The sequence below is a fragment of the Miscanthus floridulus genome, chromosome 9, assembly GCF_019320115.1.
Source record: "Miscanthus floridulus cultivar M001 chromosome 9, ASM1932011v1, whole genome shotgun sequence".
In the NCBI taxonomy this organism is placed as follows: domain Eukaryota; kingdom Viridiplantae; phylum Streptophyta; class Magnoliopsida; order Poales; family Poaceae; genus Miscanthus; species Miscanthus floridulus.
The window spans coordinates 99,440,389-99,455,501 of NC_089588.1; the positions used below are offsets into that span (position 1 = coordinate 99,440,389).

At 43.3% G+C, this 15,113-nt stretch overlaps 1 protein-coding gene across 1 annotated transcript; it reads right to left on the reverse strand.

The window, feature by feature from the left end:
- Positions 1-12,410: 12,410 nt before the first annotated feature.
- On the reverse strand, positions 12,411-12,845 carry LOC136480387 (uncharacterized). Its single transcript, XM_066477946.1, has 2 exons — positions 12,707-12,845; positions 12,411-12,583 (listed from the first exon to the last, which is right to left on the reverse strand). Exons 1-2 carry the CDS (start codon positions 12,843-12,845, stop codon positions 12,411-12,413), a joined length of 312 nt encoding a protein of 103 aa, XP_066334043.1.
- Between the last annotated feature and the right edge of the window lie 2,268 nt (positions 12,846-15,113).

Genomic DNA, 15,113 nt, shown 5'->3' on the forward strand with positions numbered 1-15,113 from the left:
TAACCTTGGGACAAGATCAACATAAAACTATTTCCAGTCATGCATGCACTGTAGGATTCAAAGTGTCTACCATGAAACTTTGGGCTATTGAAGAACGGAACATCATGAAAAGATCACCATCTTCCTTCAGTCAAGTTAATTGGAGAAACATTTTATGATTTTTTGAAAACAAAACATACCTTACCTTGTCCTTTTGTAGCACTCTCAAATTTCTCTGTATATGTGGTATTTTTAGATTCTCACCAAGGCATTGATGACTTTGCCTTCTTTTTGCCTACTTCTAAATGCTTATGTGGAGCTCAGGTAGGGATGATTATGAGAACATACTTGCATTGCATATATTGTAAAGTCAAAACAAAGATCCAAGGAGAAATATGTCATACTCTTAGATCAAGATGTGCATGTGTGTGGATATATATATCATGTCTAACCTAATTCTACTATGCTCCTTGAAACATATCTCACTGGTTTGACACTTGGAAAACTTTTGCAAGAAAACATGGGCTATCTTATTCATCTCTTCTTCTTCTTTTTCTGGGTGGGTATCTGAGTACCCATTGTTTTCAATATCTCGGACACTTGTCCATTTTCTTCAATACTCTTTTTTTTCTCTGAATAACTTTTGCATAGCCCATGCCTCTCTTTCTGCAATTGAAACTTTTCAAGAGATACATTTACAAGAACTTGGAGCATTTATCCTATCAAACATATTTTTGTGTCTATTCCCAATATAGGAGTAGAACATTTTTGGGTGGATGGAAAACATGTTTTTGCGTACTCCCAATGTAGGGGCAGTAGATATATGTGGAGTGTATGTGATCTAGATCTTGAGAGCATGATAAGTTTCTCAACATGGGTCACAAGGTTTGACCAAACTCAATATGATGACAAGTAGTATATGTAGAAGGTTTCTCTAGTCTATATTTGGCTCTGGTAGGACATTGCTTATGACAAAGGGGAGGTGTAGCTATTCATTTTTACTTTTTGAAATAAAATTCTCCAATATCGAGACATCAAGAATCAAGTTCTCATTATTCTACTATATCTCATTCCACAACAACTTAAGTAACATGGGGTCCCTAATAATAAGTTCTCAATAGTAGCATGACTTCTAGGAAAAGTATTATGTGAGTCTATCCTTAGGTTATGACTGAAATAATCTTTCCTCATGTTTTAAAGTTGTTAATCAATAGATTCTTAATTCGGTTCGAAACAGAAAGCAAAACATATAAAAATAGAGTGTATTGGGCTCAAACCTGGCCGTGGACGAAGCGCGAGGCAAGGTGGCGCAGTGATGGGCCGGCTGACCCATGGAGGAGGTCGGGTAGCCCACTCTCGGGCCCATTTCGGTCAAACTTTGGTGAGCGTGGTTCATAGTCGTAACACCCTAAAATTTGCTTCTCTTGAAATAGAGCTAAAATGATTAAATTTTGTATTTTTATGCTCATGAAAACATGGGGAAATAATAAATTTTCATTAGATTAAAATTTATCTTAAGGTACAAACATGTTTGTTGCATTCATGCCGGTCACACCTTGTGTTTCTATGTGCAAAATGTGTTTTTTAAATATGTTTAGGAGATGAATATCTATCTCTAGGAATTTTCCAACTTCTTTCTGGAATTTAATTCCTACCTCCTTCACCTTAATCTTTATGTTCTAAGTTCCCAACAATGCTTCATGAGCTCCAAATACTTTATTTGGGTTCATCATGTTCCAAAGTGTCTCTGGGAATTTTCACCAAATTTTCGGAGGTCTTAGAGTATTTTTCGTGGCTTAAATATTAATTCTGGACTTTTCTAGAATTATTTTATTTGTGAAATTAATTAATTCTGAAAATAAATAATATATCTCATTTTCCAACCAACTCTCAAAGCCCATGTGCAATAATCCTAATAAATCTGAAAGGCCCTTGCATTTATTTACTAATGGGCTTTAATGATTATTTAGGTCCATTAGTAAATGTGGAGGGTGCAACATCAATTAGTACCATATTGCTAGTTGATATAGATGTGGGGAGTTTTTTCCCCTATAAATATGTACCAACCAAGCACACCAAAACTACCATAAGAGGAGCCTCTAGTTTCGGAGATCCCTCATGTAGTAAATTAGATTTTTCTCCTTCTCTCGCCATCGCCGTCGTCGTTGCCGCCGCCGTCGCCGCCGCGCTGCCCTACATCGTAGACCCACTGTCGACCGCAAGAAGGCCCTAGGTGAGTTCGCCGTCTTCTTCTCTTATTCCCTATGGTTTCAGCTCATCAAACCATGGCCTCTAGGACCCAAACCAAGCGCTCCGGGGAGCTTCTCACCGCCGATAATGGAGCTCCACCGCACCGGTATTCTTCTCCGGCCGGTGACTCTCTCTCCCCCTCCAAATTCAATCCAATGGTCCAAGATCGCCCGTACCCCTTCGTTGGGTTTATTTGCAAAAGAGCCCATATAGTTTCATGTAATATAACCTGTAGTCCATGGCGCACTTCTAGAATACATTTTCCTATTCCAAAAGCATAGTTTCTTTCTAGTTGATTTAGAATATGTTTTCTCTTTTAGAAAGCGTAAAACCCCTCTGTTAGATTCAAAATACATTTTCTTCTTTTGAAAACGTATTTTCTTCGGTTAGATACAAAATACGCTTTCATCTATTTATAGTTTTGCCACTAGTCTTATTTAGGCCATAAAATCTTCGTTTTAACTCCGTTGTGATCCATTCAAGTTGCGTTAGATTCATAATTGAGTAATCTACATGTTCAACCTACTGTTAAATATATTTTCAACTTTTAAAATTCGAGGTTAGATTTAATCTATTATTTTATTAAAGGAAATCTTGTTTAATTCATAACTTTTTCGTTATAGCTTCGATTAGAGTGCTTTTCGCGTCTGTGTGTTCCTAGCGAGATGTAGATTTGTTTGACAAACCTTTCATCTTGATTTTATATTTGGTTTACTATTCTAATTTAGATCTATTGTTTGCTTTGTGTATGATTGCATGGATGCTTGTGTTGTGCTTTATGATCATGTCCAGTTGGTGAGCTTTGCGTTGGTGACATAAAAGAAGTTGGTGATCTAGAAGAAGTCCTTTGGAGGTTACAATTCAATAGAAGAAGGATTTGAGTTTAAGGCAAGTATAGCATGGGATCTTCTTTGTTGTCCTATACACCTTTAATCATTTAATTCATACTGCATGTGTCTACCTTGACTGCCACTAAGGATTTCCGAGTGCTTTGTAACCTAGTGCCTTGTTACCTATGGGGTATTTGCATTGGGTAGTATGATGCTAGTGCTAAATTAAAGACCATGATCTTGTAACTTTACTAATGGGCTATTTTTATGGTGCTCTAGATTCCTCTCCCTAAGGACTTATCTGTAAGCCAACATCTAGGACTTATAGTACAACTATGAGGGCTACATGGCTCTAGCTTTAGCTCAGTATGAGGACCTTTTCTAGCTTGTTAGTGGTTACCTTTATTGGCATAAGAATGGCTTTGCGAATTGGGTATAGTGCGGCCTCTGTCCCCTTGTGTATAGGTTGCACGTCATTGTGCCATCTAGAAGGGGGGCTCTACATCTGTTTGCTGAGTGAATCTAATGGCCCTAACTTGTTAGACGAACCTTTGAAAGGCTTCATAGTGAACCCTGCCGACCTTCCTTTGAAGTGGGTCAAGAGATTAACTATCTCAAGCGAAAGGGTAAATCACGACTCACAGTGAAAGTGTACAACCTCTACAGATTGTAAAACTGGTATATCAGCCATGCTCACGATCACGAGCGGCCTTGGAACATTTATAGAATAGATGATCATTAATGGTTAATGATGATGAACACTGATGATACTAATGATAAATATGCTCATTAATGAATACTGTTTGTGCTATTCATTGTTCATGTTTACCTAATGATGTGTTTATGGGCTTTGATAACTTTGTTGCCACCCTATTGCTAAAATTGTGACTCATTAAAAGCTAATCGTAGTTAACCAGTGTCAGTCTTTTGAGCCTCATGAACCCCATGTTATATTTGTTGAGCAAGACATGTACTTATGCTTGCTTTACTTTTTAAATCTTTGGAAAAATCCTGGATGGGTACCAGATTGCTAGAGTTTGGAGGAATTAGGCTTGCGATCAACCAGTCAGTCGTCCCTATAGAATTGGAGTCTTCACCCGAAGATCAGAGTTGTCTTTCTGCTGTTTGCTATCTAAGGTTATATTCTTTATACTAGGTACGTTATATATTGAGCATTATCTATTGATATTACCCTTATTTATAGCTATATGTGAGAATTGACTTCCTAGGCTCACATATGGTGTGTATCTAGTTTTGTTCTTAAAACTAGGTGCTACAATTGCTTCTCGAATTTTGTGATTTTCACTATCGAATTCCATCTTGTTGTCGAGGTGTGTCTCCGCCATAGTTGTTTTCCTATATACCTTTATGCACAACATGTGGAGACAAAACACATATCCAAAAGAAATAGAGAGCAGATAATAATAAGACTCTATTAATATATATAATGTACTTTATTACACAAGCACATACTAAACACAAACTTTTGATGACCTAACACAAACTTTAATATTCTAACGATCTGAGCTAAGCGAGTAACCTAAACATACTATCTTTAAACACTTGACCTAACCATGCATGCCTTATTATCAACTATCTAATTCTCAATTCCTCATCTTAACAACAAAGTGACTTAAAGCGTTAAGATCGCGTTGTAGGCTCTTGCGATAAACGTGTTTTCATCGATCCTTTGCTCTTGGGTACAGATAACATCAGAGAGGGCTTCAATCTTCTTCTCTAAGAGGTCCATAGTCATCCTTAGAAGCTTCTCATCCTCTAGGATAGGTGGTGATGATGCCTTTGTCTTCTTCTCCTTCGGTAGAACAACCTTGATCTAATCCGACATAGTGTGAACTCCATCAATGGTGGTATGAGGGGTGGCCGACTTGTATTTTGCACATGTGACATCTCCAAACTTGTTGGTCTTCACTTTGGTCAGCACCTCATGTCCCTTCAGAGGAAGGAGGTTGATCTCCTTCATCACCTTGATTAGCTTCTAGAGGTCTAGATGAGGCTCTTGTTGATGTGGCTTGTCTTCAAGAAGTGGACGTGGTGGTGGCAGAACAAGGACCAGACGACGAATGGCTTGGGTGAAGTAAGATTGGCCTAAGTGAATGGGGGTAAGTTCTAGAGAGGAGGAGAGCTTTGCTGCAAGCGTGTCGGGCTTCTTGTTAGGATCAAAACCATAGGGGATGATCTCTTTATTGGCCATGGGGACTAGAGAGGAGGAGAGCTTTGCTGCTGTTGGAGAGAGAAGGCTTTGATGGGACGGCTATGGAGGAGGCAGAGGCTCATTTATATAGGGGATAAAAACTTGCAGCTGGGGTCAAGATCTACCCACATGGGGTCTCATAATGAGGAAAAAGCAAATGTGTCAAAAAACTGTGGGATTCTAGCAACGAAGGATTTAGAAGACACGATAGAGTTGACCGGGTGTGAGGCGGATGACACGTGGGCCAGGTGGCCTCTAGGTGGGGCCGGGTGGCCCCACACATCATCATCTCATGTGGGTTTTTTTTGCGGTGGTTTCTTATCCCTATCTAATCTCAAAAAGTATATTTTCGCATTATGAAATGTGCGAAGGATGGTAGAGGTGTAAATCTATGGTAAAATCAGGAAATCTACCTCATCCAAATCCTCAGGCGGTTTGTCAGGTTCTAGAAAGGTCTTAAGATGGTGTCCATTTACCTTGAATCATGTACCTTCGCCATTTTGAAGTGTTACCGCTCCATGCAACAAAGTGCTTATCACCTTGAATGGTCCTTCCCATTTGCTCCAAAGTTTTCCATGCTCGAATAATTTAACCCTAGAATTGAAAAGTAATACCTTATCTCCTAGGGTGAACACCTCCTTCTTGATCCTCTTGTCATGCCATCTTTTCATTCTCTCCTTGTAAATTTTGGAGTTGTGATATGTTTTTTTCACGCCATACATCAACCTCAGAGAGTTGCATCTTCCTCTTAATTCCTACGTCTTCAAAGTCCATGTTCCATCGCGTGATGGCCCAGTGAGCTTCGAATTCTAGCTCAATAGGTAGATGATAGGTCTTCCTGTAGACCAGTTGATATGGTGACATTCCAAGTGGTGTTTTATAGGCCATTCTATAAGCCCATAATGCATTAGATAGTCTATCCTTCCATGTAGTCCCCATCTCATTGACCATCTTCTGAAAAATGTTCTTGATTTGTTTGTTTGATGTTTCTGCTTGGCCACTTGTTTGAGTGTGATATGGAGTAGTGACATTGTGATGGATTCCATGCTTTGACATGTAATTATGAAAATTCTTGTCGGTATAGTGAGTGCCTCCATCAATAATCACCATCCTTGGAACTTTGAATCTTGGAAATATTGTCTCTTCAAATATCTTCTTGGAGTTCTTAGCATCAGTAGCTCTACATGGCATGGCTTCAACCGACTTGGAAACATAGTCAACTGCCACCAAGATGTATTCATAGTTCTTTGATTTTGGAAAAGGTCTCATGTAATCAATTCCCCAAACATCAAAGAGCTCGATCTGGAGGTTGTTGATGAGTGGCATGGCATCTCTTGAATTGATATTCTCGTGCCTCTGACATGCTCCACATCTCCAAATAAAGTCCTTCATGTCTTCATGCATGGTTGGCCAAAAGAATTCACTTTGCCAGATCCTTGAATGGGTGCAAAATGCACCATAATCTCCTCCATATGTTGATGAGTGGCATTGTTGGATGATCTTGATGCCTTCTTTTTCCGATACAATCTTCTGAGCAGGTTGTCAGAGCAGACTCTGAAGAGGTATGGTTCATCCCATATGTGGAGATGACTTCCATAGATGAGATTTCTTTTGTTTTCCCCTGATGGTACATAACCTGCAACCATAAAATTAACAATATTTGCGTACCAGGGTCAGATTTTGTCCCATAGCGAATCATTGATGGGCAATTCGTGTGAATTCTCAAACTGCATTCTAGACAGGTGATCGGCAACAGAATTCTCTACTCCGTTTTTATCTTTTATTTCTAAGTCAAATTCTTGGAGTAACAAAATCCATCTTATTAATCTAGGTTTAGCATCTTTCTTAGTGAGCAGGTATTTTAAAGAAGCATGATCAGTATAAACAATCACCTTAACTCCTACTAAGCAAGATCTAAACTTATCAATATAAAAAACAATAGCAATGAGTTCTTTTTCAGTTGTTGCATAATTAAGTTGAGGTCCTGTCAAAGTTTTGCTAGCATAAGCAATTGCATGATGCTTTTTATCTTTAGTTTGTCCTAAAACTGCCCCCACAGCATAATCACTAGCATCACACATAATTTCAAAAGGTAGCGACCAATCAGGGGTTGAATGATTGGTGCATAAATGAGTGCTTTCTTAAGAATGTTAAAAGATTTCAAACATGCATCATCAAATTCAAAGGGGAAATCCTTAGCCAAAAGATTTGTAAGTGGTCTAGCAATATATGAAAAATCTTTTATAAAGCGAGGGTAAAAACTAGCATGACCAAGGAAACTGCGGATCCCTCTGATATTTATGGGAGGAGGTAACAGTTCAATTACTTCAATTTTAGCTCTATCTACCTCAATCCCTCGTTCAGCCACCAAGTGTCCAAGCACTATTCCTTCTCTAACCATGAAATGACATTTTTCCCAATTAAGGACTAAGTGCTTTTCTTCACATCTTTGCAAAACATTGTCTAAATTTTCAAGGCAATCATCAAAAGTTTTTCCATAAACAGAAAAGTCATCCATGAAAACTTCCATGATTTCTTCAATCATATAAGAAAATATAGACATCATGCATCTTTGAAATGAAGCGGGAGCATTACATAATCCAAAAGACATTCTACGATAAGCATAAGTTCCATATGCACATGTAAAGGTGGTTTTGCTTTGGTCATCTGGATGGATCGGTATCTAGTGATAACCTGAATACCCATGAAGAAAATAAAAGAAAGAGTGGTTTGCGAGTCGCTCTAGCATTTCATCAATGAAGGGCAATGGAAAGTGATCTTTCTTTGTTACCTTGTTAAGTTTTCGGTAATTAATGCATATTCACCATCCAGTGAAGGTTCTTTGGGGGATTAATTTATTATTTTCATTTCTAACAACAGTCATGGCTCCCTTTTTAGGCACAACTTGAACAGGGCTAACCCACTCACTATGCGGTGCAGGATAGGTAATCCCAGCGTGCAAGAGTTTCACATCCTTTTTCTTAACAACCTCTCTCATCACATTATTAAGCCTACGCTGGGCCTCCCTAGAAGGTATAGAGTTAGGATCCATAGGGATACGATGGGTGCAAAGAGCAGGGCTAATTCCCTTAAGGTGTTGGAGTGAGTACTGTTCGCCTAAACGGTCGTTTAGCCCATTTAAACACCGTGTAAACGCTACACGATGGTATGCCGTTTCCGTTTAATCACCCGTTTACCCTGTTTAATTGGCCGTTTAGCCCGTTTAATGGGACGTTTTGCCCGAATAATGGCTAAACGGTAGGTGACCGACTATTTACCATTTAGCGTTTAAGAAAACACTGGGAGTGAGTAGCCAAAAGCAGAGCGATGCTTTTCTAAGACAGTTAGCAGGCATAGGGATTCTTCCTGAGAGAGTTTATCACTTATGATCACAGGAGAACCATGATCATTATTGAGAAAATCATATCTTAGACCAGAAGGTAGGGTTTTAAGCTCAATGGTGGGCTTAGGTGGTTCTAGTAATTCATCTATAGGTTCATACTCCATAGGATTTCCCTCTTCTTCCTCGATGAAGAACTGAGCATCATCCTCAAGGATGGGTTTGATCAAACAGTCAAGAGATGCCACCTTAACCTCTTTCATTGGGTCTTCCTCAGGAATTGACTCACGCAGCATTTAGAGAATGAGTAATGGGTATAGAAAGTTTAAAGTTTTTCCCAAGTCTTATATTCAACTTCCATATTTGTCCTTCTTGGATAAGTCTTTCAATTTGTTGTCCTATCAATAGGTCAAACTCCATAATATCAAAGATATAAAAGCTCGAATGAACTTTGGTTCCTTTTACCTGCCTGGATAGGGAGGACATACAAAATTCCTAAACTTGAGAGAATATGTCCTGAAAGACTTTTCAATAACTTTGTTGTTGGGGTCAATGGCATGTGTTTCAATAAATCATGAGCAAAAGATGCACAAATGATATTAACACCCACAACAGGATTGTAAAGAGCATCAAAAGGAGCTTTGTTAATTTGGCAATGAATGGATATAGAAGGTGAATCTAAATGAATCATGTCAGAGGAAAGCACTGATTCTTCTAACCATTCATTGCTTATAATAGACACTAGCTCTTTCGTAGTCTTTTTAAGGAAAGCTTCCTCAGAAGGGTTTAAAGGTTCTTCATTGGATGATGATTTCCTAGACTTCTAGGGTCTCCTCATGGTATGGTAATTTGAGGTATTTCCATATTCTACAAAATGTTCATCCTCGAATTCAAGCTTGAAGTCCAAAATTGGAGTTTCCTCCTTTTTCCGGTGGTTCAGGATTTGGGATCGCTGAAGTTGGTGATGGGTCTGGTAAAGATTCGGGTTTAGCTATCTAGGATTCTTCCTCTAATGGCTTCTCTTCTTCTTTCTCAGGGATGTTCTCTAAGATTTTTGTAAGAATGCTTCTCCCCGCACTGGCGGAGACATGCACGAACGAGCCTCGACGGCTCGAGTGTCGCGCTCAATGAGTTCGCTAATGGGCATGTTCGAGTGGAATCTGGGTCCATCATCCGCTGACAGGGTCGGTAGAGCCCTCATGTGGCATTCCACTATTTCTTGACCCACCCCTTGGCAGATGCCCAAGCCATTCGATAGGCTCGGGTGGCCCGTTGGCCTCTCCTCGATGGAGATTTTGTGGGTTTGGCTCGAGGTTAGAATCGAATGAGAAAGGTCGAGTTGTCCCTGTCCGCTTCTAAGCAGGGTCAGGCAAGGCCGTTGGGGTTCATCTCGGTTTTTCTCCCCTGGCTCTATCTGACGCGAGGCGGCCTTAAGCCCTTCGTGGGCCAGCCTTCGAACCTTGGTCTGTCACCATTCATATCGAATGAGACGAGTACCACTTCGTGACGTGATGCGAAGCGTTGCGATGCAGCAATCGCACGTGCAACGTTCAGATGTATGGGATGATTGAATGGATGAGCATAAAGAAGTTGTGGGGGTCGGTAATGTTACCTCGATGGCACGAGTGACGGGTTCTGGGGGCTCTTACCGGATATGTCCGTGCGGGGTTCAGGTCCGATGTTCATGACGGGGCCAGTGTAAATTGCACGAGCATCCCAGTTGTTCATTTCCGTCTCTCGTTTCTGTTCAATCAGCTTGGGCGTCTTGACAGCTTCTTCTTGATGGAAATTCTGCAAGTAGGCCCCTCTGAACCCTTCTCAAGAAGGTGGATGCTAAAGCTTGGAGTGCGGGGACAAAGACTCTGATTACGCTGGTGAACAAAAATGCCATGGCCACTGGGGCATAGGGTTCTAGCGGTTCACCCAGTTTTACTCAAAGTTTATGCCCACACACCGCACCTCCAATTTTTAAATGTAAGGAGTGGTCGGGCAAAGAGAAATGTCTAGCGAGTAGACTTTCTTGCTAGCCCCCGAGCGATGTCCGATCCCCTACCGTTGCTAGGGTTGGAGGCCTGGTGACAAATTTAATATGTAATGTGAGTAAGTAATGGTGCTTATTTCCTAGCTGTGGCTTTGAGCTGTTCGATCGACCCGTTTCTTCGATAGTGGCCAAGCCATCCGATCGACTTGTGTTTCCTATTGAGATAAGATTTTCCTGTGAAATAGAGGATGAGTGTATCCCGCACAAGAATTTGGTTAAGAAGGTAAGCCAAGTGTCGAATTTGCGCAAAATGGATGAGCTCTTTGTCATGGCAGACAATCTTTTAACTCTTCTCCCTCTTTTTGCAAAAGAGGTTTAGTGCATTCTGACCCTTCCCATAGTTAAGGTCATAAAAGCTCAGAATTCGGGTGAGCAAGCTCTGATCTCGCTGGTGAATAAAAGCACAGTAGCCGCTGGGGCGTGGGTGTCTCGCAGTCTGCCCAGTTTTACTTAGAGCTTGTTCCCAAAATCCTAGCTCTTAGGACTTACTATGAGAAAAGAGGGAAAGCATAGAAAATGTTTGTAAGATAAATGTACTCATACTAGACCCCAAGTGAGGTCTGACCCCTCGCACTTGCAGGGGTCGGATGTCATGAAAGATCAGGGATTTTGATGATAAAACTGATAAGAGATACTATGCATTTATTTAGGGGTAAAAGCGACGTAGCTGCTCGATGTTCCAGGCATTGATAAAGACCTTGCCATCGATGGTTTTTAGCTTGTAGGTGCCTGGCCAGAGTACCTCCACAATGACGTATGGTCCCTCCCACGATGGGGAGAGCTTGTGGTGGTCCTTGTTGCTCTGTACGAGGCGGAGGACTAGGTCCCCATGTTGAAGGCTTAGCCCCGTACCCGTTGGCCGTGGTACCATCATAACGCCTGCTAGTACTTGGTCGAATAGAGGAGGGCAACATCACAAGCTTCATCCAGCTGGTCCATGGCATTCTCGTGGGATGCCTCGGCTCCGTGTTCGTCGTACACCCTGATCCTTGGCGCTCCATAGTCGAGGTCAGTTGGGAGGATGGCCTTGGAACCATAGACCATGAAGAAGGGCATGTAGCTAGTGGCTCGACTAGGGGTTGTCCTCAGGCTCTAGAGTACCAAAGGAAGCTCAGCGACCCAGTGTGCGCTGAATTTGTTCAACCGGTTGAAGATCCTAGGCTTGAGGCCTAGAAGCAGCATGTCGTTTGCATGCTCAACCTGCCTGTTCATTTGGGGATGCGCAACGGCGGCCCAATCGACCCGGATGTGGTACTCATCGGAGAATCGAAGGAACTTCTTTCTGGTGAATTGTGTGCCGTTGTCCATGATGATGGAGTTTGGGACTCCAAAATGATGGACGATGTCAAGGAAGAATAGCACGGCCTTCTCGGATTTGATCGTAGAGATCAGCCAAGCTTCTATCCATTTTGTAAACTTGTCAATAGTGACAAGCAAGTGGGTGTAGCCCCCGGGTGCCTTTTTGAGTGGTCCAACTAGATTGAGTCCCAAGACTATGAATGACTAGGTGATGGGGATCGTCTAGAGTGCTTGGGCCAGTAGGTGAGTCTGTCGAGCGTAGTACCGGCACCCTTCATAGGTGTGTACGATTTGCTTGGCATCGGCTACCATGGTAGGCCAGTAGAAGCCCTATCAGAACACGTTTCTAACCAGGGTTCTGGGTGCGGCATGGTGACCGCAGACCCCACCGTGGATATCGCTTAGCAAATGCTTCCCCTATTCGAAGGGGATGCAGTGCTTTAGGATCTTGGTGTGGCCTCACTTGTAGAGTTCGCCCTCCACAAGAACAAATGACTTGGCATGATGCGCGAGCCATTGGGCCTCCATCCTATCTATCAGCAGTGTGTCATGGAGGAGGTAGTTGAGGTAGAGTGTTCTCCAGTCGACCAAAGGGTCCAGCTCTGTTGCTGGATCTTCTTCGAGCTCCATGACTTCAGAGCCAAATGTAGCCAACGGTTGTTCAGCCCCCAGGCCAGGATTGGACGGACCATCACCACCCTATTCTAACTCCTCATAGAGAACCAAGGGCTTGTGCTGGTCGCTAGCGAAGATGCCTGTTGGCACCGGCTCTCGGCCAGATGCAGCTTTCGCAAGCGCGTCAGCTGCCTCGTTGAGATGCCTCAGGATGTGATTGAGTTCAAGGCTGTCGAACTTGTCCTCCAACCGGTAGACCTCTTGGTAGTATGCGGCCATCTTGGCATTGTGGTAGCTTGACTCCTTCATGACTTGATCGATGACCAGCTAGGAGTCTCCCCAAACATTGAGACATCGGATGCCCAACTCGACGGCAATGCGTAGGCCGTTGATGAGCGCCTCATATTCGGCTACATTGTTGGAGGAGGGGAAATGGAGATGAACCATGTACCTCTTGCGTACTCCGAGGGGTGACACGAAGACTAGCCCTACGCCAGTGCCCTTCTTCATTAACGATCCATCGAAGTACATCGTCCAGTACTCTTGATCGACGACTGCCGGTGGCATTTGGACCTCGGTCCATTCCACGATGAAATTAGCTAACACCTGGGACTTGATGGCCATTTGGGTGGCATAAGTAATGCCTTGACCCATCAGTTCGAGTGCCCATTTCGCCGAGGGTGAAGGACATCATGACTGTCATGTGTTGTGACTCGAAGCAGTGGCATAGCTTCCTCTTGGTGATGAGTACAGTGTATAGGAGCTTCTAGATTTGGGGGTAGCAGGTCTTTGAGTCTGATAGGACCTCACTGATGAAGTACATAGGGTGATGTACTTTGAGGGCATGCCCCTCTTCTTTTTGCTCTACTACCAGGGCGACACTGACCACTTGTGTGGTGGTCGCTATGTAGAGCAGAAGGGATTCTCTGTCAGTTGGAGGAACCAAGATGGGGGCCTTCGTCAAAAGCTGCTTGACCGTGTCAAGTGCCTCCTAAGCCTCGGACATCCACTCGAAGCGGTCGGCTTTCTTCAGAAGTCGATAAAGGGGGAGACTTCATTTGGCAAGGCGTGAGATGAAGCGACTAAGCGCGGTGAGGCAACCCATAACCTGCTGTACCCCTTTTATGTTTTGAATTGGGACCATTCTCGTGATGGCCGAGATCTTCTCCGGGTTGGCTTTGATGCCACGCTCGGAGACGATGAAACCAAGCAGCATGCCCCTTGGGACCCCGAAAACACATTTCTCAGGGTTGAGTTTGATGTCGTATGCTCGGAGTTTTGCAAAGGTTTGCTCAAGATCGGCAATGAGGTGGTTAGCCCATTTGGACTTGACCACGATGTCATCGACATAGGCCTCAATGGTCCGCTCGATGAGGTCCCCAAAACACTTAAGCATACAACGCTGGTATGTAGCCCCAGCGTTCTTCAGACCGAATGGCATTGAGACATAGCAAAATGATCCAAAGGGGGTGATGAAAGATGTTGCGAGCTGGTCGGACTCTTTCATCACGATTTGATGGTACCCAGAATACGCATCAAAGAAGCAGAGGGTTTTGCACCCCAAGGTAGAGTCAACTATTTGGTCTATGCACGGCAAAGGAAACAGATCCTTTGGGCACGCTTGGTTGAGACCTATATAGTCAACACACATCCTCCATTTCTCACTCTTCTTTCGTACAAGAATAGGATTGGCTAACCACTCTAGGTGGTACACTTCCTTAATGAATCCGGCCGCTGAAAGCTTTGCGATCTCCTCGTCGATGGTCCTGCGTTTCCCCTCGTCGAAGCGATGTAGGCGTTGTTTCACCAGCCTAGAGCCTGGGTGGATCTTCAAGGTGTGCTCGGCGACTTCCCTCAGAATGCCTGGCTTGTATGAACGTTTCCACGTGAAGATGTCTCTATTGGTGTAGAGGAAGCCGGTGAGCGCGCTTTCCTATTCGGAGGAAAGCGTGGTACCAATGCGCACCATTTTTCCCTTGGTGCTCTCGAGGTCTATGAGGACTTCCTTAGAGCCTTCTGCTGGCTCAAAGGACTTGGTCGACCCTTTGGGATCGGGCGCTTCTTCGGTGACCTCTTTCCTGATGTCCGCGAGCTCTCCGGAGGCTATGATCGCTGTAGCGTGATCACAGCACTCGACTTCACACTCGTAGGCGCTTTGAAAGGAGGTATTGATGGTGATGACCCTGCCTAGGCCTGGTATCTTCAGTTTAAGGTAGGTGTAATTGGGGACGGCCATGAACTTTGTGTAACATGGTCGCCCCAAGATGGCGTGGTAGGTTCCATGGAACCCAACCACTTTGAAGGTGAGGGCTTCGATCCTATAGTTGGATGGACCCCTAAAGGTGATGGGCAGATCGATCTACCCGAGCATCATGGCCTATTTTCTAGGAACAATGCCATGAAAAGGTGCTCCGGTTAGCCAGACACGCGCTCGGTCGATGCCCATGGCGTCGAGCGTCTCGACGTACAGGATGTTAAGGCCACTGCCCCCATCCATCAGTACCTTGGTGAGGCACTTTGTACCAATGATCGGGTCGACCATGAGCG

Coding starts and splice junctions, on each gene's coding strand:
- LOC136480387 (XM_066477946.1), bottom strand. CDS start 12,845: ATGGCCGCATACTACCAAGAGGTCTACCGGTTGGAGGACAAGTTCGAC. Junction 12,584..12,706: donor CCGAGAGCCGGTGCCAACAG/GCATCTTCGCTA, acceptor TTGGCTCTGAAG/TCATGGAGCTCGAAGAAGAT.